This window comes from Melospiza melodia, chromosome 9 (assembly GCF_035770615.1).
Source record: "Melospiza melodia melodia isolate bMelMel2 chromosome 9, bMelMel2.pri, whole genome shotgun sequence".
NCBI lineage: Eukaryota > Metazoa > Chordata > Aves > Passeriformes > Passerellidae > Melospiza > Melospiza melodia.
Window position 1 is genome coordinate 20,338,839 of NC_086202.1, and position 22,826 is coordinate 20,361,664.

At 45.5% G+C, this 22,826-nt stretch overlaps 1 protein-coding gene across 2 annotated transcripts in view; it reads right to left on the minus strand.

Moving 5' to 3' along the window:
* The window catches only part of SYNPO2L (synaptopodin 2 like), a 35,766-nt gene continuing 12,940 nt past the window's right edge, over positions 1 to 22,826 (minus strand). For both annotated transcript variants that reach the window (XM_063163765.1, XM_063163766.1), the window contains exons 3-4: positions 20,081 to 20,742; positions 1 to 6,465 (exon numbers count right to left, since the gene is read on the minus strand). In XM_063163765.1, the coding sequence (XP_063019835.1) occupies positions 4,130 to 6,465; positions 20,081 to 20,742 (2,998 nt within the window). In that variant the 3' untranslated portion in view covers positions 1 to 4,129. The remainder of the gene's footprint in view (positions 6,466 to 20,080; positions 20,743 to 22,826) is intronic.

Consider the following 22,826-nt stretch of genomic DNA (forward strand, 5'->3'; position numbering starts at 1 on the left):
TAAAGTGCATATCACAAGTTTATTTCTCTGCACAAACAAATAGAAAGTGATTGTAAATTGGAAAAAAAAAGACAAAACAGAAAAGGAAGAAAGGTATTTCCAAAAACAAAGATGCCAGCTCTGTTCATCTGGGCTCACATCTTTCACCAGACAGAGCACTGCTGCTGGGCTCCCATTTTCACAGCACTGATGGGTCTCTTCTACGAAAAGGGTTTAGTAGGGGTGCTGGATATTATAGCAGAAAGGGAGCATATTCTTCATGAGGAACAATCTTGCCTCACACTGTGCTCATGTCTGGCATCAGTGACTCCTCATCACACCAGTCTCTTCTGAGATGCTTCCTCCAGGGTGCTGCAGGATTTTGAAGTTATCTCTGGTAAGTGTTCCCATATATGGAGAGGGAAGGGACTGTTACTTCTGAAGCAAAGATAAAACCCCTGAATTGCCCAGAGCTGCAATGTGTAGCCTGCAGCATGCTAGAGAGGAAGGATGATAGGCAGTTTTAAATCAGAGCCCATGAAGACATCTTCAAATACTTTACAAGGGAACACTGGGGTTTGGCCTACCACTGCAGCTTATAACTTAGCAGGTGGGAGCTAAAACTTGTCAAACAACTGTTTATGTCTGTGCTTGTTCAACAGCTGAGGAATTAGACATTTGGAGAGGCTCAAGACAAGCTTACATGTTTCTAAAGTATTCCTTGTAACCTCACCTGTGACCTTTTTAACAGGCCAGCCACAGTATTTTCATGAGCAGACATTAGCAGAGCTGCTTAAAGCCAGCAGTAGTTCAGGTTTCTTCTTTAAAACTTAACAGATGCATCTCAGTATTATTTCTCATCTCATGCTACTTGCAGCTACAGGCCTTATTTGGGATACAACACGAGCACTGTAGGCCTCATCTGCAACAGCCTCTGCTTCTGCAGATCAGTCCTGTGTCAGCAAAGGATCCAGAAAAGTTTGTGAGGGGCTGAAATCTATTAAACTACTTCAGTTTTGCTTCTAAACATAGCTTTGAAGCAAGGATGTAAGTAAAATGCAGGATTCCCAGCCTCCTGGTTCTTTTCCTTGCTTTTATATTTTATATTCGTTCTCTAGGCAAACGTAAACTTTTCATTTCCTGCCCATTACATTATCAGAAATGATGGGGCAAATGCATTTATTCTACTCACTTAGATCATGATATCTAACACTGAATGGTGTTTGGCAATCACTCCTCAGAAGAAATCATTGTCTCCCAGAAATCTGGAGTGGGATCACTAAAATACTAAACCCATGCAATCTCCCTTACATACTGAGGCCAGACTTCTCTATTTTTCCAGTGGCAAAATGAATTTCCTGAGACTTTCAGGCCCTGAGAGCACTTAATTTTAGGGGCCTGAGGGAAAGGGATACTGGAGTAAGATTCAAACTTTCTGAGGTTATTTCTTGACTGCAGAATTATGTTGAGCACCCTTCCTCTGGTCCACACAACCCCTCTCTACACCTGAGTTTGGTAATGCTTTCAGCCTGGCCTAGCTTGTCTGTCTAAGGCTATTGGCTTAAATCTCTAGCCAGAGACAGACAACACTCCACAAGATGAGAGACAAAGCTTTTGGAGCACTGCTACTTCTTGACTTCCTTCTTAGAGCTTTCCTAGATGAAATAGAAGATTCCTCTCTCTATGTTTGGGAAGAGTCACAGAGGTTCAGTTTGCACACAGGTTTTTTTTCTTTCTTTTTTTTTTTTCTTCTTTTTTTGGTTTACTTTTTTATCTTTTTTTGTTTGTTTGCTTTTGGTTTTGTTTTTTTCCCAGAAATGCTGGCAATGCAATGCAGTACAGGATGAGTGAGAAAGGAATCATCTGAGATAGGTTTTATAGCATGGCTGCTCCCCTTCACTGGAGCTAAATGGATTCTGGTGATCTGAATTAACTCTGGGGTGATGATTTCTTGTAAGATATCCTCTCTGGGGCTTTTCAGGGACACAGTCTCCTCATCAACTCAGGTTGGCTGCTCCTGTGTCATACAACCAGATGCAGCATCTCTTCTGCCTCAGCCTCACCTTTGGCCATTAACTCAAGGTATTCCCATGGCTTTTCTTACAATCCTCTCCCACGGTTGATAGTGTGCCAAGTGAGGTGTAAGCTCTGTCCTCCTCTCTTCCCAGCATGCTCATGATATGTTTCAGGGCCACCAGGAATGTGCACTGCAAACACAGGTGTGCAAAAAAAGTCCAGCCAGATTGGGAAGGATTCAAAGGCAGAATTGTGAATTACTTCTCCTTTTCTCTCATTCTCTCCCTCCGAAGCTTGTCCAGGGTCAGAGGTGCTGGCTAGGTTTTCCAGCCTTCCTTTTCTTCACAGGAGAGAACGCATGAAAAATCTCCAGGTGCTCACAGAGAAAGACTTTCAAGCCTCCAAGAAAAAGTGGAGCCCCCAGCTGTCATGAAAAAGCTACACATCATAAGCTCTTGCTGTGCAGAGGAAGGTTGGCTTAGATTTAGTATGAAACAACACTAGCTGCACTGCATACAGACTGCTTCACACTCATTAGCATTCCTTTTTTTTTCCCCAGAACCTACACTTTTGTATATCCAAAGTTTGTGCTCAGTCCAGTCAGGGAATGGCTACCGCTTGAAGCAAAGGAGCATGTCTAATGAGAGGGAGACTTGTCTCAAGGAGAGAGGGCTTTGAGACCCTCATTCTGCCTCCTGTACACATTCCTCTGGGTTTTGCAAAAGGCTGGGCAACCCTGACCCAGAAAGAGGTGGCAAACGCCTTCCCTGCAGCTGGGGCATCTGCTGTGTTTGGAGCCAGATTGCCAGGAGCAATCTTTCTTGGTGTACTTGTGGGATCACACTGGAAAAGTGGCTGCTGGCAAAGGAGCATCACAAGCAGAACGTAAATGGCTGGGGGGTGTGTAAAGCAGAGAATAGATGACATGCACACACACATGCACAGTCCCTACTAAAATGCCGAATTCTTCCTTGGGAAGACAGTGCTTTCTTCTGAATGCCTGTAGTGTGGAGATGAAGTGGGAGGCTAGCCTGGGACATTCAAGGAATAACCAGTACTGTTTCCCCAGTATCACCAGCAAACTGAACTCTGTATATGTGTATGAGTGCAGATCCTCTGGGATTCTCAGAGCACTGCTGTTTTTACCAAACAGGCCCCACAATAATACCTAAGTCGTTTCGTATGAAGTTTTACTTGTGACTTTCTGTTTTCCTGACCTTCACTTCCATGCTGAGAATGTCTGTAAAGGCCCTCTGTTTTCCCCTCATCACAAAGCTTTCAGCAAGTTTTATGCCATGACCCATTTCTAATTTAGTCCCACTTCTGTCCTGAACTAAACCAAAAGATCATGAACAAATGCATATTCAGTCCTGTCTCATTTTATAGCTAACTGTACCTCTTCCCATGCAATCCACCTTTCTACTTACAGCATCCATATCCTGTTCAGTGGGACTGATGCTGCAGGGCCTTTCTTTGTGCCAACCAGACACTCCTGAGCTTGGCTTTGATTTTGTGTATCCTTAAAAATGGATACTTCCTACTGCAGTTCCCACAGGTGGTGATAGCCCCATCAAGTCCCCTCAAAGCTCCTCTTTGACAAACTATTTCCAGAGCTGATAGTGGTAATTAGTACCAGCTAGGATGACTCTCCTTTTTAGCCCCAGCCCTGGTGACTGGAGGAACAGGCACACATGGGCACTCTTGGGCGCAGCCACACTGCCCACATGTGCATGGGCAAACAGCGCTGCTCCCTCTGCTCTCTTGCCTTCTTTCCCATACCCCCACCGAGGGAATTCTGGGAGAAATGTCCCAGGTGAGGCCCCACTTGTCCTTTCCCTCCCTGCTGAGTGTTGCTGTGTGCATGTGTGTGTGCACACACAGGTGAACTGGACAGACTGGGAGGATCAGAGAAGAACGGTCTCATGGGAAAGCCACAGCCAGTAAGCCTTTCCATGAAGCATCCCATCTGAGACCAAGGGGAGGCTGGGGAAGGGGGTGGTGCAGAAGGGCAGTAATTTTTTGAGGCTTTTTTTCTTCATTTTGTGTCACTCATCCCAATGTACTGAGCTGACATGAAAGACAAAACAAGCACTATCTCTGTGGGGCCACAGACAGGATGGGAGGGGTGCCTGCCTCAGTGATGGCCAAAACTTGGCCTCCACACATTGGCCTGCATGCCTGTTCTTGCTGCAGAGAATTTGGGCCTGGCCACCTGAAACCGAGAGGCAGAGGCTGAATTTGGAGGAGGTCCCTGTCCCACCTGTCCAGGCTCTGGGGAGCTCTGATATGGCTTAGGGGAGGGGCTGAGCTCCACCTGGAAGGGTGCTGGTGTAGCAGGGGCAGAAGAGGCCATTTCTGTTCTCCACAATGGCTCATCCAGCGTGGTGGCTGAGCGGGGCATAAGCACAGTGGGTGCCAGGCTGCTGGAGGCTGGCATGGGAGCCGGAGTGGAGAAGCGACGAATCTCCTGGGTCTTGGCTATTTTCACAGGGACCTGCTTGGCTGCCACGAAGGATGAGCTAGCCTGTGGGGTTGGCTGACCAGGAGTAGTCTGAGTGCTGGGGCTTGGGGGATCCCCAAAACAGAACATGGCTGACTTCAATTGATAGGGCTGGTGGCGCATTAAATCAATGACCTTGATCCCTGATTTCTGGCCAGGTGCCTTTTTCACTTTGCTCTCTGCTTTGCTAGCCTGAGATTTGCTGGCTGCCAGAGGATAGAAAGGGGAATGCATTGGGTTGTAAGCTATCGGAGGGGGAGCCCGGATGTTGGGTGAATATTTCCAGCATGAGGGTAGAGAAGGGGATGGAGAGGGGGTCCTGGGCTTGGACTCTGGCTTCGGTGTTGTTTCCACCACATATTTGTCCATGCGGCTCTGGCGTTTGGCAAAGAGCTCTGCCCCCTTGCCTTTAAGCTGAGGCATGTCCTGGGCCCCATTGACCAATCCAGCATCTTGCTGAGGCTTGGGGGCCACCGGAGGTGGGGTCTTGAACTTGCGGCCTGAGGACTGCATGAAGTTGCAGGCCTCAGCACCCAGGCTGAGGAAGTCCTCCTCAGGCCCAGACTCAAAGCCTGCCGCAGGGTGGTCACCCTTTGGCTTCTCATCCAGGTTCTGCACCAGAGACAGGAGCTCAGGGTTGGGTGAATTCTTCTTCTTCTCCTCAATCTTACTGAACATGGGTTTCTTGTTGCCCCGTCGGCGAGCCTCCTGCAGGATGCCTGTGCGGGGAGCTGGCACAGCAATCCTCTGCTCCCTGGAGGTTAAGGGCTCTGAAGGAGGTCGTGGTGTTGCTGGAGTTACGGCAGGAGAAGACTGTTTTGGCACAGGGGAGCTGCTTCTCATGTGCTGTGATGGTGCTGGACTAATATACAATGAAGAAGAGGCTGTTCCAGGGACTCGTGGCTGGGATGCTGCGGAGGCCACATCCCCTCCTGGCTTTGAGGGAGTTGACAGAAAGATAGAGGTGGTGGATGTCCGGGCAGTGTTGGCAGAAGGCTTGACTTCTGAAGCGCTTCCTCCCCCTTTTGGCTGTGACTCCAGTGGTGATGTTGGTCTTCCTGGTGCAGGAATATACAGAGATGTGGAGGAGCTGACTGGACCACGCTGTGTTGGCACTGGGGCATTGGCAGGTGTTCCTGGAACCAGAGGTGAGAAAGGGGGAACCACTGTGCTTTGCCCACCCAGACTTTCAGTGGGTTTTTTGGGTGCAGGTGGCCTAAAAATGACAGAGGATGTTGCTGGACGCTGACCAGAAAAGCCAGGAGTAAAGGGCCGTGCAGACCTGTTGAACATGCTTGTTGAACTTGCAGAGAAGGGGTCGGGGGTGCCTGGGGGAGGAGGGAAGAAAGTGGGGCTGGGGGCAGTCAGGAGCTGAGTGGGGACAGTGGCTGGCTGCTTGCTGGGCACTTGCACAGCCTCCAGGTGGATGCTGAGGGGCACGTTGTCTGCCTTCTGTGGCACAGGCATATCTCCGTTCACTGTGCCCTGCTTTGGCTGGGCAGCTGGGGCAAGCTCTGGGCTCTTCTGCACTGGAGTTTTCTCAACTGTGTACTTCCCAGCCCGTTCCCTCTGCTGCTCAAATAATCGTGCTCCTTTACCTGAAGCTTCACTCAAACCTTTTTGCTTCTCTTCCTTCTGTTCAGAGTCAGATTTGGACTTTTCAATGTCTAGGTAAGTGTTGTCCCAGTCTGAGTGATTAGTTAGGCTTCGGGCATCAGAGAAACCTTCCTCATCAAATTCAGATTCACTGGTTGGAAAAACTCCGTCTTCCTCCTCGTAGGAACGGTCTTCATCCACACTGCCAAAGCTCACCAATGTATACTTCTTAGCCCTCTGCCTGCGTTTCTTAAACATCAGCACCCCCTTGGAGTGGGGGTTGGGTGCATCTGTCAGCAGGGATGCAATGGTTCTGCACTTGGTTTTGGCTTCTTTCACATTCTTCTCCTGGATGCTTTCGTGGCGGTGGAGCTCTGAAAGAGATAGAAAGAGGAACTCTGAGAGGTCAGAAAAGGTTGGGTGGGCAAAGGTGGACAGTGAAATGGCTATAGGTGCTCCAGTGAACATAAGAGGAAACACAGCCCTTGCCCTTTTTTTTCATTCCACTTTTGCTGGTTATATAAACTGTCTTTATAAACTGCGTCTTTGTAACTGTTGGTAGAAAATCTGGAGCAGTTTTCTCTTTCCTGCAAACAGCAGATGTCAATGCAGGTGTGGGGAGGGAACTCCTCCCACTCCGATGGCCAGTCTAAGTTTACTCATCAGACCTGGGATTTCCTATTTCTAAATGTGAACAAGAGTCCCAGACATTTTTACAGTGCTTCCCTTGCTTGTGGAAATTTTTACCATTTATTTTTCACCCTGAAGGTGGAGCCCTGCTTTCTGTAGATGTTCCTTCTACCATTTAGAGGATTGCACGTGTGCAAAAGGAGGCGTGCTCTGCAGGCACAGCAGGGCTGCTCCTGATCTAAGCCCTGCAATGTCAGCTCCAGTCAGTGTGGTGCAGCAGCATTGTGTGTAGGGCTGTTTGCTGCTCTGCAGCAGCCCTGCCACTGCAGGAGGCAAAGGAAGAATTATTTCATTCTTGCTGCAGTCTCTTCCCTGTGCCCCATGCCTGGCAAGGAAGAAGAGTACTTGCTCCTGAGCAAGAATCCCAGATCCCCACAAGTGATCAGCCAGACCAGAAGGAAATCCACTTAGACAGGCTTGCTTGGAAAAGACACCACCTGTTGGGACACTGGTATAAAAGTCTGGGATAATAATTTTCCACCTGCTCTGTGGTCAGTAAAGCCCCAGGGAGGAACACTGTATCCTCTGTGTGCAGGGAAAGCAGGTGATGAACAGGATTCAACAGTAAAACCAGGCTTGTCTGCCAGTGAAGGTATGGACATGGCTTGAATCACTGCTGAAGTGACAGAAGTCAGCATTAGCCTTGCACAGAAAAAAAGCCCCACATACCTAAACCACAGACTAATTTGTGATGTCTTTCATTTCACCCTTTTCCATTGCCTGTTTCCCAGCATGGTAGTACAGATGAAAAAACCATCCACTGTACATATCTCATAATTTGTCAAAAAACCACCTTGTCCAGCCCTGACATTCCCAAGAGAGATGTAATAAATTCTGCTGTGCTGAAGGGAGAGGAGAGGAGAGGAGAGGAGAGGAGAGGAGAGGAGAGGAGAGGAGAGGAGAGGAGAGGAGAGGAGAGGAGAGGAGAGGAGAGGAGAGGAGAGGAGAGGAGAGGAGAGGAGAGGAGAGGAGAGGAGAGGAGAGGAGAGGAGAGGAGAGGAGAGGAGAGGAGAGGAGAGGAGAGGAGAGGAGAGGAGAGGTGCAAGGCAGTGCTGAGGGATGGTGTTAGCTCAAGAGATGATGGAAGCTGCTCAGTCCTCTCAGTCTCTCACTAGTGATCAATTCATCACAAAGCATTCATTCAGTGTGAACCTGTTAATGTCAGAGTCACCTGCAGTGAGGGACAGGGAGCTTAGTTAAGAAGTTTACTAGTTTTCCTGAGGGCTGCAGTCTCCCAAAACCTTTCTAGTCTACACAATTGTGGCACCATCATTCCATACTGCATCAGTGTAACCACAGCAGAAAGAGCTTCCCTTTCCCACCCCATGCTGAAAATAAAGTGTTGATTTGCAAAGCTCTATCATTCCAGGAAGCTCTCAAAGTCTGTAGCCATTCCATAGCACATGCTGCTGCTTTGGGACTTCAGCAAGGGCAATTCTGTGGTTTGAGATCACTTCATGTGGATGCACAGTCCATTCCTCTCCTTTGCACTCAGAACTAGAAACAGGAAAAGCAATGCTGAAATGGCTCATTATTTGTACTTGCATTTGCAAAGTGAAGGCTCTTTGCAAAACTTTCCTTACAGAATAACTCCACCTCGCTGAACCAAGACTGAAGGAGTGTCCAGGTTTGTGTGTAGATTTAGTGTTCTTCAGGGCAGTCACAGACTTGCCCTCAAAGACCTGCTCTCCATGGTAGAAACAAGCTACAGTCCCTGAAGGTCTGCCCACTTCATTTACAAATCTGCATGCCTGTGTCTCTAGGGGTTGTTGACAATGGAGAAAATAAGGGAAGTTGTTACAAACAACTTACTAAAAGCTATACCTCACCTGGTGGTATTTTGCTTCTAAAGTTACAAGGAGAAAGAGCAGTACCACAGAACCTTAGTCAAGTGCAGAATATGTAAGCTCTGGCCTGAGTGACTCACAGGAGGATTTCTAGCATCAGGAGCTACCAGACAGGGAGCAACACCATTCAAAGTGATGTCTGCACAGCCCTTTCTGCCAGCAGACTACCATGGAAGTGCCAACTCTAAACTTTGGGCTAGCAAATACTGTCAGAGAAAATGTAACAAAAGATGGTCTTTAACTCCACCAGCCTGTAGTCCTAGCTCAGCATTAGGATTCATGTACAACTTCCCTAGAAAGTTGCTCTGAACTGTCCTGTGCTCTGAAGGAGCTGGCAAATAGGGCCCTCTGGGACCTGCTTCTCACCTCCCTCTTTTCTTCTTCCTAACTTTCTCCTCATCAAAGGCTAAAGCACACAACTAATTACACCAGTCCTCCAAACAGAAAAATGGTCATGCTATCCAAGCTACAATCTTCCACAATAGTTTAAGAAAAAACAGGAAGAGAAATCTTCCTAAGATGACTTGTAGAAGGTAAAGAGCAAGAATGAAATCAGAATAGGCAAAAGAATGGGGTAAGGAGAGTAGACTAAAAAAAGTAGAGGAAAGGAAAGAAGAAAGGAAGAAGAGAAGAGAAGAGAAGAGAAGAGAAGAGAAGAGAAGAGAAGAGAAGAGAAGAGAAGAGAAGAGAAGAGAAGAGAAGAGAAGAGAAGAGAAGAGAAGAGAAGAGAAGAGAAGAGAAGAGAAGAGAAGAGAAGAGAAGAGAAGAGAAGAGAAGAGAAGAGAAGAGAAGAGAAAAGAGAAGAGAGAAAAGAAAAGAAAAGAAAAGAAAAGAAAAGAAAAGAAAAGAAAAGAAAAGAAAAGAAAAGAAAAGAAAAGAAAAGAAAAGAAAAGAAAAGAAAAAAGGATTTGTACCTGCATAAGGCTGATCCAAGCTTGAGAAAGTAGAGTCCAGACCTGGAGAGCTGGGCATGTCACAAAGCCCGTTTAATTCACAACTCCCCATAAACAGAAAGAGAGGCAATGAGAGACAAGCAAAGCAAAGCTCTTCTGGAGCAGAACCAAAACTCTGAGATGTCCAAGCTCTTTGCTATCAGTCCACAGGCCTTTTAAAGCCTCTCTTTTGTCTCGTAGGCTTTGCTGCTGAAAGCCATGAGGTCACTTTGTCTATTTTTGTCTTCATAGCTTCATCACTGAACAGCGTGATGGACATTGTCACCTGGCACTTAAACTTACTCTTTCCCCCTCCCTGTACTCCCTGTAAGGAGAAACTCCTATTTTTTATTTTAAAATAAGAAAATATACTCTATATTATCACAGCTTCTATGGTGTAAGCTTCAGGTTAGAAAGGTGCAGGCTTCAAGTTAGTGTTACCAATGCCTCAATGTCCAGCATTTCTGTGTCAAAGAGCCCCTCCGAGAGATAAAACTAACACAGTGTGCCTGTCCAACATGGAGAGGCAGAAGAAACCTGCACAGGAGGAAAATAAGTTCCCTTGCCTGAAACTCTCAGAGAGCACTCAGCTCGAGGTTAAGAGGAAGAAAAGAGAGAGCAGGAGCTTTCCTGTGTATATCAATTTTCTTCCATGTCTGAGGAGAACCAGTCCACGGTTTCTGTTGCGTACACAACTGAGGAACATTTAACAGAGGAGCACTGGGATTCTGGATGTCTGCAGTGAAGTTGTTTAGCTGAATTAAAACAGCAGAGGCTGTTACCTACACTGAAAGCATGGTTGTGCCCAGGGAGGGTGACAGAGAATTTGGAAACCAGGGAGTGGTGTTTTGGCAGCACCATTCAGAGCTCCAGCACAGGAGACTGAGAGGTGTTGAAAGATGAGATGCTCATAGTGAGGACTGTGGTAGATGGGAAGGAAGGGAATAGATGGTGCTGGGAAGTCTGTAGATCTCAGCAGTTGTGCCTGCTCAGCATGTCTTCACATTTTGTCTAGGTCCTGTCTTACCACTCCTTTCTGTACTCCAGCAAGAGCTCCTGAGAGACAACCCCAGAGCCGTGGCCAAGGGACACCCTCCCATGACTCTCCCTCCAGCAGCCCCAGCCTTAGCAATTCTGTAGCCTTGGCAGACAATCTCCAGTGTTAGAGAGACTGGAAAAATGAAGGTCTGACCATGTATGCTGAAATCCAGCAGCCATCACTGCACACCAAGAAGACAACTCTCACAAGGCAACACTGCTGTAGTGACAAGACCTGTCATGTGTCACACAGAGGCTCTTAGTGCAAGAGCAATGAAAGTGGTTCTTCTTCAAGCCTCTTCTTTGATGAATATTTACACATATAGGGATATATGTATATATATGTGTCTTTGGGGAAACCTTTTAATATTGATCCATACCACTGGAATGAAAATACAGCTCAGTCTCTTGTAAGAACATTCAAATGGAATAGATAAAAGAGTAAAAGGAAGGGTTATAAAACTCTGATAAATTCTGTTGGTGTAGTGAATAATTTCTATAGAAAACTTTTTGTTACCTTCTAAAGCACTTATTTCATGTACACACTGAATTCTGTTGGAAAAAATCCACAGAAAGGAAAAATTCTATTAAGCAAAGCCTATGGAAGTTTTCCTCTTAACTAAGTTTCACTGAAGTGAAATTATTTTTGTTACCTAATTACAGTAAAGAGAAGTATAAAAAGTACACATCTTTCCAAGATCAGACCTTATTGAAAGAAAGCATTTTAATGCCCAGGAAAGCTACTGAACAAGCAGGCTTATATGAGGTCAGATACTGTTCATGTTCTCTAGGAAACAAAAACCAGTAAATTTTATTACCAAGACCAAATTCTAGAAAAGCCATTACTATAGAAAATAAGGTACTCTGCTAGTTCTAGAGATAAAGAGCCTGTTCCTCTGTGATGAAATACTACTTGTCAACTGCTTTTTTCCTATGAGGTCACCTCGAATTTTGTTCTTCCAGCTATTTATGTTAGACAAGGTCATTTTTCCATGGCTAATGTTGCAAATATCTCAGTAAGTCATTAGAGGCTACAGACATCTCATACTTTACATACCTGAAGTCCTTTCAAAATAAGATTTGGATGGGTTATATTGACCTTCTAAGTATTTCCCTTGAAAGTTTCAACCTTTAAAGCTTTGATCAGTATTTAGATTGCAAACAGTTAAGCAGAAGAGTATATATTCTTTTCCCTCAAAGTAAAGCTAAAACTCTTGGGATAGGAAATATTTGTCATTCTTGGATATTTTCACACTTCCATCACATAACCTGTGCATAATATAAAACACAGATATGACTTCAGCTCCAATTTAGGATGCTACAGATAAATGCTACAGTCCTACTCCAGTCTGCAACACTTTAGCATGTATCTGAGGTTATAGAGTTAAAATACTTGTCAAACCAGTGTTTCTTCTTAAATGGCTAATGATTTTAAATGTGCCACTGAGACACTGCCCCACTGCAAAGTACTGGTTTTGGAAAAACAGAAAGAAACAGGCTGTTCTGAAGGTAAGTTAACAGCCCAGGGAAAAAAACATGCCCATTCATTTTGTAGATCTTTGAGCATTTTTAGCCATACTGCTGTTGGAGAGCTCTGTTAGGCAGAGAGGGTGTAGAGACATCACTGTGCATGGCTGCAATATCTTAGTCTCATGGTATCCTGCTGGAGACTTGAGTAGCTTTTTCATTCAAAAAATCTCTCAGCTGGGTGACAGTTTGCCCTTCTTTCTGAGCTGGATGGAAATATAAGTGCAAAAGTGCAAAGGGTAGCACACAGGGCCAGTTTTTCTGTGCTGACAGATCACACCTGGGCCCTGCATATTCCTTACATAGCCCTCTCCCAAAGAAGAACTTTCTTTTGCCAGGACATCACCTGTTTAATGCACTAGTGAATCTGTCTTTTGCAGTTTTAGCCCAATTTCCTCTGAAAGGTTTATTCAGTCAATGCTGCACATCTTTTGATCTTACCCATTTCATGCTAATAGTGTTTGAGTCCATTTGCTAATTTTAAGAGTCTGAAGTCACAAAGATACAATGCTCCTACAAGTTTACATGGAAATAGGAGGCTCAGCAGAGGAGAGACCCCACCATAGGAAGCGAGAAGCCTGAGTGCGGTCTTAATTTGGCATCAAAAACTGGTAAGAAAACACACACACACAAAAGCTTTCTCATTTTGAATGTGAGAGACAGACATCAGACAGATTTGCATTTACTAGACATGAGAGAATGAGATCTCAAATACAAAACATAAATTAAAAGGATGCCAGGATCTGCTAAGTCTGCTGCTGACAAAATTGATGTCTGACAGCAGGATACCACTGATTGATCACTCCTTTTGTCTTTCAGTCTATCCAACATCTACTCCAGTAATACTGACAAGTATATGCTCACCATCTCACTATGTGGACTTCATTAATCCACTTGCCAGATAGTCTCATTGACCAGTTGATTTTAGTCATTTTCTGCAACTGTTCAAGCTCCTGCCACATTAAAAATTCTAGCCTTTCATGAGACACTGTATATCTTCCATGTGTTACGTCATCTGCCAATTAATACACAGCAATCTCCACTGAATTCCCACGACACCACTGAAAATGGTATTATTGCTATTTCTTGTTACTGCTCACTAGGTACAACACCCAAGAGAAAAAAGCCACATTTACAAATCTTCACTAGCAGGGATTAGCATCTGAAAAAAGCAGATAGGAAGACAATAGTGCTGTACCTGGGAACACTTTTGAGCTCCTCGGTCCAGGTAACCCCCACACACCTGGGTTTCTCTGGGAAGAAAAACCAGAGAGAAGCTGCAAGGTGTCTCAGCTCCGTTCCAGATGTGAATAACAGCAGTTTGGGGGCTGTGGTGTGCCCCACAGTACATGCTGCTCGTTCCGTCTAGGTGCAGCCAGAGGATAAGATCCACTGACAGAAGAGAAGAGGGTTGGGATTTTTTATCATCGGTCTCCTTGCCAGTCATTTAACATTGAGGTGGAGAGGACCTTTGATTGACGTTAGTGTTTAAAGCTCTGTGGGTGAAAATATAGAGGTAGTCCTGTTGGATTCAGAAGGCCAGTGAAACACTACTACCAACTTAGCCAGTTAGCTCATCTGACATCATGAGCCATTAACAGTGATGTTTTCTGTTCTATTCTTAGCCAATTGTGTGGTCACCTTACGGTACTCCTATCTCATCCATATTTCTCTCGTTGGAAAAGTCATGTGGAACTGTATCAAGTATCTTATAGAAGCCAGCATATACTGTGTTCATGTTATTCCTTCAGCCTGAAGTCTTATCTTACTGAGCAGGTCAAAGACTCTTTCTACTTTTTGTTAGTCCATGTTGATTTTACTTTTCATTTTGTTTTCTGCAAAAATGCACCAAAAATCACTTCATGCACCTAACTGAAGCTAAATAATTGTTTTTTTTCTTATTGTCACAGTCTACGTTTGCTAGAAGGGTATATTCTTCTCATTATTCCAAGGTACTTGGCAAGGACTGAGGACCATTCTGATACAAGTTTCATTAATTCCTTACATTTGACTTCTACAGAGAAGCTGACTGAGCCTTGTCCTTTCAGTACAGTCAGTGTATCAAGATATGCTGAATCTACTCACCCCCATTTCTGCTCCTGTGTCTTTCTGCAAAGAGTGAGATTCTTAGTTAATATAAGTGGTAGATACTGACGACAATAAAGCTTTACACATTTCCCAGCAAACTGATGTCCCTTCCTATGATGGGTTTAAGTGAAACTGAAGAACAATTAGCCAGGTATTGGCCAGGTTGACAGTTTTCTCCTTCCTAACTATAATTTTCTCTCACTTCTCTTGAGTAATGCCTGTTGTTTAATCACTCCTTGTCAAAGTCCTTTTATGCCTCACCCTTTTATGCCTCTCCCTCATCCATCAATATCACTTTGTCTCAAAAATATTTCAGTATTGTCCCTGAGCAGACTTGTCCCTATCTTGTCAGAAAGCTTGTCCCATATTACTTTCAGAACTGATGGAAACAACTGGATGGGGAAAGGATTCCTGTTGTCTTTTTGCATTACAAATTCTTTCAACTAATATGTCAAAACCCTGGAATCTAAAACTACCAGCTTGATTAAGACAGTCTGTGGGGTTATATGTATAGCTGTTTCAGTGTGATTATTGCTCTAATAATCTTTGTGATCTGAGCTATTGGCAAAATTTTGATTTAATACCATTGTTCCCCATCAGCCGTACACATCCTAGGTCAGAGTAGAAGTGCATGTGCAAGGCCAGGCTATGTTAACATATGAGACAACAGAGTCTGAAAAAATCACTATCTGGGGCTCTGCAAGGACCATGGAAATGTAGCTTGGAAGCAAACTCTGACGCTGCTTCACAAGCAGCAGGATGATGAATGACCTCTGATCGTGTCTGAGAAACTGTGACCCAGAGTCAGAGTCACTGTGCTGCCAATAATAACATAGAAGTAATGTCTGAGTAACTGATTGTTTAAAAAAAGGTGCTTCAAATGGTATCTCATACAGTAGAAGTACTAGGACAAATGAGAGTATACACCTTTTCATTTCAGGAATCACATCGTTTTCCTCCATACATCTTCAAATGCTAAAGATCTTTCCCCTCCCAGAGAGTATTATCTGCAGCTAGATTTATCTTGAGCTAACACATGTTCAGCTAAATTTGTGTCTCTGTCAGGCTCTGGGGCAGCAGGATTGCAGTGAGGTGCAAAGGTTGAGCAGAGCAGAGCTCTATCAGCTTTACTTCCAGTGCTGCAACCCACAACATCTTCATTGAAATGCTGGACAAGAGTGATGCCTGAGGGAACGGTCCTGGAGGTCTCCAGTAAGAATACCTGAGGAAGATGGCAAATTACTTGTGACAATTATGAGATGACTCAAGAAAGAATGAAAAATTCATCCACCCTAGCTAAGACAGACAACAGTAGTTTATAATCTGGGTTCTGCCCCATGAATATATCAGCCTGAAAATACTACCTCCGCTTTCCGTAGAAGGACATCCACTGAAGGAATAAGATTAAATGTCATACTCAAGCCTAAAGGTGGAGAAATGGAGAGAGAGGGCTCTAGATGCCTGGTGTTTATCTCTCTGTAGTCTTTAATAAATGCCTTCCAAGTGGCAGAGAATTCACACATGAATGACAGTTACTAAGTGGGGTTTCTTAAACAAACACATACAACTAGACTGCTACTGCAGTGTATGGAAACTGATTTCCCAAGCAGAAGCAATTTCCAGTTTCATGCATGCTGAAATGAGATCACTCCCTCCATCTGTGGTTCAACCATGGAAGCTGTTGTCCTTGTTTCCTGAATGGCTGGCTGCTCATTGAGTGGCAAGGGCCAAGGGTGATTCAGCATGGCTTCACAATGCTAGGAACAGACTTCTGTAAGATCAATAGTTCAGGAATTAATTTTAATCTCCTGGTCTAAGCAGAATGCTTTTCTATTTTACTTTAAGGCATGTAGGATGTAGTAGTAGTAGGCTATTATCCTAAACCTATTGGTGTCCTAGACTGCAGTGAATGCCAAAACCAGTGAGTCACATAACTGTGATCATTGGAGTTACAACTGTCAGAGCTGAAAGCCAAATAGAAAATGTGGTGCAATAACTTCAAACTGCCATTCAGACACTTCATCTTGCTCACAGCCCCCGTGGCCTATACCAGTTGTAACAGGCTGAGAGATGGCTTGCTGCACTCACCCTCTCTGCAGAGAAATGTGACTGCAGTCACTCTCAGAAGAGGTAATCTCTATGACCTGCTGATGAATAGGCCACTTATTTATAAGCAACCTATCTTTTCAAGTGATGCTGCTGTACATCCGCTTTAAACAAGAAGGGTTTCCTTTTCTGATATGGAATGAGTAACTTTGATGACTCTGCACAGGCAGCCAGGCCCATATAAAGCAGAGGAGGAAATTTCCCCACCCAGTTTTCCCTCCTTCCTCTACCATACATGGAGAGGCTCTTGAATCCTAGGAACTAAAAATAGTTCAGCAGATAAGTTTAAATTAAGATATTTTGAAGCACTTCTTTCACTGACACAATGTGATAGCAAGTTAGGAATAGATTGCTGTCCTGGTATGTCTGTCCTATTTCCAGTTGTGGAAAAGGCTGAGCCTTTTGTCCTGTGAGATGATTTACAATGGGGCTGAAAATACAGCGCACCCCACAGAGCACACTTGGCTGAGATGAAGCAACCCTGGCTACAGATGGATCCCAAGCCTCCAAAGGTGGGGTGAGAAGAGAAGGACACTGCAGAACCTATGAGAAACCAAAAAACTTCACCTGCAATTACTTGTGACAACTATAGTCTGATTCTCCCTGCCACAAGCTCCCACTTTCCCCCTGAAACTGATGTAGATTTTTAAATTTGTATTTTCTGTCTAGAGATAGGAAGTAAAGAACAAAGCTACAGAAAACCCAAGAGCTGACAGCAGTAGCAGTGTTACTGAGATCCTTCAGGGCAACAGAGCAGTGAAGAATGTCAGTTGCTACTCTTGGTGATGTGCAAAAGAATTATTATGTATCTCTGTTCTTTTTCAGGGATTTCAGTTATTTATATAGAGGTTTGATGTTTCTAAATACTCATCTAGAAATAATGTACCCTCAATTCTGTTTGCTTGAGGTGCAGGGAGAAGTGGGAAAAGGAGACAGTTTCTGGAGCTTAAAAATGACAGTGAAAAGTTAGAAAGAATTAAAACAAAGGACAAGAGAAATACCCCCAAAATTGAAGTAAACATCAGAGCAGATATGAGAAAGTAGTACATTCTAGGAAGAAAGGATAAGGAACCACCTGGGGGTCAGTCCCAACAAAACAATTTTTCACGTTCTTATGGTGCAGTAGTGGGAGCTGAAGAAGGCTGTGGCAAGGCAAGGAGGGTGTATTAGCAGATGCACTGGGAATACATGTAACTAGTGCTTCAAAAGGCAGCCATCTGCATAGGTATTCACAGTGGCTCTCAAATGTTTCCTGCCTATATATCGATACTTAGGCTCTCCCAACTGATAGTCCAAGTCACTTCCTGGAGCTAACTCAGGTTTTAAAACTCTGCCTGACTTTTAAACCATTATTTCACATTCCTGTTTAGCAAAACCCAGGAGTGTCTGTGTCCCAGAGTAGGGTACTGTGGTGTGGATATTGCTGAGGAAAGGCAGAGGAACAGAACTTCAAATGCTGCTGTCTCCGTGGGAGCCTAGAGCAGCTGCAGGAGCTGGAGCAATGCTAGCCCAGACATCCTCACCAAGGCTGCACCTTTCTGGCAGCGCTACCATGTCCCCCCATGCCAGTCCAAGCAGCCTCCCATGGAGCCAGGGCAGCTCAGCAGTCCCCCATCCTCCAGCTGTGTTTATACCTGTGTTTATTCCAGGTATAGGTATTCCAGGTATATCCTGCTCACCACATAATGAACACCTTCCATCCCTCTTCCTTATTTGCTTGCTTCCCTCACAGTCACTGGCCGCTGAACTGGACTTCTGGTTTAATGGCTGCTGTGCTCCAGCATGATCAGGATGTAGAATTTTGCTTTCTCATTTACTGAAAAGGTCCCTAACACAAGAAAACATCCTATGAGTTACCATCCCTGGCAGAGTAACTCCTACAGAAGGACATCCTTGGCTAAACATAAACCAAAAAGAGGGTGAGCAGTGAAGGAGTGATAGGAGAATTAAAATATTACCTCAGTCTGCAGTGCTTCTGGGAATGCTAACTCCAGCTGGCAGTATTATTGCATCATCTCCTGCCATGGGATATTATCTTGCCATCAGAAATGCTCTGAATTAAACACATAGTTTTTCTGGGATCCCTCTGTACTGATGCAGTCCATGGAAATAAGTCTTGATGTAAAGTGATTGCTCTTGTACTGCTAGGACTATCGGGTGGCAGGGAGCAGCTGAACATGCCTTTCTCAACATTCACCTCATGCTTGGATATCATTCAAAGGGGGAAAAATAGCTTCATCTTTAGGGAGGCTGAGATTGCTGATTTCTTTCCTGTCCTAAGGAAAATGAGAGCTAAAGACTAGGAAGAAGTGGAACCAGGCATCAGATCAGGTGCAGTGCCCAGCAGAGCAAGACATAAGGGACCCAGCTGAGCCTCCCCTTGTAACACTGGAAAGAGCAGCAGGACAGTGCCCTGTCTGAAGGAAGCACCTAGGTTTGAAAGTTACCTCTACAGGAGTCCTTAGGCAGAACAGATAAAAGAATATTTAGCCCAAGGATAAAATAGAGGTTTAATAATTGCCTTGCAGTATTATCCGTCCTGGGTAAAATGTCTAGCATTTGAAGCAGGGATCAGAAGTTAGAATCCACATGTCTTCTTTCTAATTCAGTCTAGTAACTTTTCTGTGTCTCTTTTCCATTCTGTCACTTTTTTTAAGTCACTTTTTTAAAACTTTATTTCCAGGCTCACAGAAATGTAATGAGTTACAGTACACTGAGGTACATATATGAAGATAAATTTATGCTTACCTTGTTTTTAATACAACTAGATAGATCACAACTGCAAAATCTGATAACACTTTGTTGTGCCCTCATATTTGTGCTTGAAATACTCTATGTGTAGCAGAAATCAGGAAAGATACTCACAATCAAGGTCACTTCAGGTCCTCACCCATATACTACACTACATTTTGCAGTACTTTATTCCACATGGAAAGGTCCTGACTATCAGGGATGGCACTACAAGGAAGTGTTTCAAGCTAATTTACTGACTCCTGCCTGTCCTTGCTGGCAACCCTCCACTGCCAACACCTAAAAAATAATAAATTCTACCTGAGCTCACCAGCTGCTGCCAGACAGACATGAGCATCCTTGCTGGAGTGAGTGCCTGAAGGGAAAGTTGATGTACAAGAGTCCCTCCCTGCGCTGGACAGGGTGAGAGAAATAAATCTGTTTCTGACAAGACTCTTTTGCAGCTATGCTGTCTACAAATGATCTCTCATCATCCGTAATTGGGCAATACTGCATGCCTGTGTGTCCATGGAGAGCTGAAGTGAACAGAAGGCTCCTTGGGGGCCTCTTGAAATAAGTGTTGTGCTTAACACACAGGTAGCTAAGGGGCAAACTCAGCTGCCGTAAGATCTCTGGAAAGTCAGGGAAATTTAACCTCCAAGATATTTCCTGACACCATCATGTCACCCGAGTCTTCTTAGCCCAAAGTGTTGAAGAAACCAGTGACATCCATCCTTTTTCCAGCACATAGAAGTACTAGAGCACATCTGGTTGAATGGCTGCAGCCTCTGTGAGTGACTCCCAGACCCCTGACTCCAGACTCTTTACCTTATCTATTTCTTAGGATGCCTTGGGTGAGGAATACCCCAGGGCCAAAGCTGCAGCAGGAAGCCCTGGTCTCTGCAGGGCTGATTTGACTCCTTTGTAAGCCAGAGGAGCTAACCCACCTGGCATTTGCAGGAATCAGGCTTTTGGAAGGAGCATCCAGCACAAGGAAAAGGCATGGGTGAATGGCAGTTTAGGGGACTTACTGGCCTGCTTGGCTTTCTCTGTATAGGTGGTGGTCAGGTCTTCATCAATCGGGTGTTCCACCGGCCCCACCATGGGGATGAGGTGGCGCTCCGCTCGGATGGCCTTGGTGGCGTGCGGCAGGAGCATGGCCTCTGGGGAAGGCTCCCGCCCCTCTGCTGACGGCGGCCGCAGCTGTCCCTCGCTGTCCGAGAACGGAGTGTCCGTGCGGCTGCCAGGCAGGCACACAATCTCCCTCTTGGCCACCCCGCCGGAGCTGGCGGGCTCGGCTCCCCCCTGCGCCGCAGCCTCGGGCATGCTCTCGTAGCCGCTCTGCTCGGACAGGGACACCTCGTCCTGAGGCGCGTCCGTCCTGCCGCTGGTGCTGTCCGGCGGGGAGCGCGGGCTCCTCCTGCGAGCACGGCGCTGCTTCTCCTGCGCCACGTTGTCAGCGTCGCTGTCGGTCTCACCATAGTAGGCCTCGCTGTCCGGTGGGGACGTGAGGCTCTCCAGGTGCCTCTGTGACCTCCATGGCTGCGAGGGCTGAGTGGTGGCTGGGGCTCCTGCTGCTTCAGAGCTGAGTGACTGTGCTGAGGGGCTGGGCGCGGATGGTGGAGAGAGTACTCGCTGCCCTGGAGAAGGGGAGCGCTGGAGCCACGGGCCAGTCTGGTCCCCACCAACTATCCTGTGCGGAGAAGGAAAAGTGGTGAGTGAGGTTTGGTTTGTGCAGTTAAACTGGAAGGAAACCCTAGAGTGAGAGACGGCTATGGCCTGGGACATGCAGGTGTTATAGGTCAGTGTTACAGGTGTTTTTCAGGTGGTACAGACACCTGAGGTGTAGATGCCAAGGACAGACTTATCCCTGACATCAGCTATGTGCTCTCATTCTCATTTTCTGCTTCACAGCTCTATGGAAACCAGGTGTTAAACATTCAAAAATCAGAATGCCCTAAAACCATAAAAAATCTACCAAGCTTAATCAGCTCCCCAGGCATTTCTCCTGGAGAGCTGAATTCCTGCATAGCAAGCATTCCCCAGGACAGTGAGACCAACCCTTCAGCCTTCAGCTTGTCAGCAGAGAACGGCTGGTGCTGAGCTATCACTGCACTCCAGCTGCTCCTGCAGCTGAGACTGTGTCAGATCTGCAGATCTGGCACCCCCAAACTGCTTTAGTTCAGACTGGGATCCCAAGAAGTCAGTGCTATTTGTTTGCTCTGATCTCTACGTGGGAGTAAATAGCAAATACTTAGGATATAAAGGCCCAAGCCTTGGGGATAGGACTATGGTATCTGGTGGTAGGAGATCACTCTAATATTTAGCCTGCTCACTGTGGGACTGCTTCACAAGCTGTCAATACCTGGGTTTTGACAACCATATGCAGTCATGCTGGCCAGCCCAATCCATGGTGGCATTTGCCTTTGGTTTAGACATAGCAATTTCAAGCCTCTAAGACATCTGGAGAGATGACTGGAGTAGGTGCCAGACAGACTGAGGCAGTTAACCCTGCTACTGGCTTCCAGAGGGAAGGAGAATTGGCTGAGCTGACAGAAAAAGAGCCCAGTCTATCTTCCCTGTCCTCAAGAGTGAGTCTGGATTTCCACAGCAGTTTGACTCCAGCCTACACAGATGGAGCTGGGAACTTGTTATTTCTCTTGTCAGACTCACCAGGGCTTATAAGAGCTATAAAGGAGTCCTAAGTATTTGCCTTCTGAACATGCATACCATGAAGCCAGGCAGACAGCATTGCCTCTGTAAAGCTGTGCAACTCATGACTTGGATCCCAAGTCTAAAATATGAAAAATTTTAATTTTGTCAAATGCAAACTTTTTGGAAGCTAAGGGTGGGAGAATTTCTCTGGCAGTTTATTTTTTAATACTATTTGCCATTATGAAATCTCACTGGGGAGCAACCTCAACATTCCACAAGTGAAACAATACAGTCCCTCCTCTTCTTTAAACACTTGATCAGGTAACTGAGAAGCATAACTGCTTGTAGGCCAGTTTCTCTTGTTCTGACTGTCAGGTCAATGTCTCTCCCTCTTTTTCTGAAATACACACACTCCAGAGTCATCCAGCTAGCTACCTCTCCTTTCTGAACAGGAATGATTGGTGTTTTCTCTGGGAATGTAAAGATGAAGTAGGAATAGACATGTGATCAAGAAAACAACATTTGATGATTTCTCCACTACTCCAAATGAAACCAACTGATTTCATTATTTCCAAACCATTCAGTGTTGGCTCCATCCAGAGGATGCAAGAAGCCTGCCTTTGTCACTGTTAATTCAAAGTGTGCTGATCTTGACTGATTAAAAATTGCCCAGGCACCTGTTTGCTGCAGATAGGCTCCAAAGGTGTGAGATAAGGCCTTGGCAGGGGACCAGGAGCTATTCTGGACACCTTGTATAGAACTTACCCATCCCACTTACTCACAGTTAGGGTATAGAGTGAGCACATCAGAAGGCACCACCACTTTTTCTGAAACCAAGGGGAAGATCCTCCATCCTCCAGGCTTTCCTTCTCTGAGCACTGCCCACCTCTGCTCCTGCTTTACGAATGACAGCAACCAGCGTGGCTGTCCCTTCCCACTGCTCACAGTGCTCTCTCTGTCTTTTCAGGACTGCAGAAGATCACATCTCCCAGCCTCCTTCACCAGGGCCTGATTTTCTGAGGGTGACTTCTGTTTAGGCAGTAGTGTGGACTAGCTAGGACCTCACCCAGCTTTGCTGCCTTCACCTTTATAGGATTACTCATTTATAGCTTGGGCTGCATC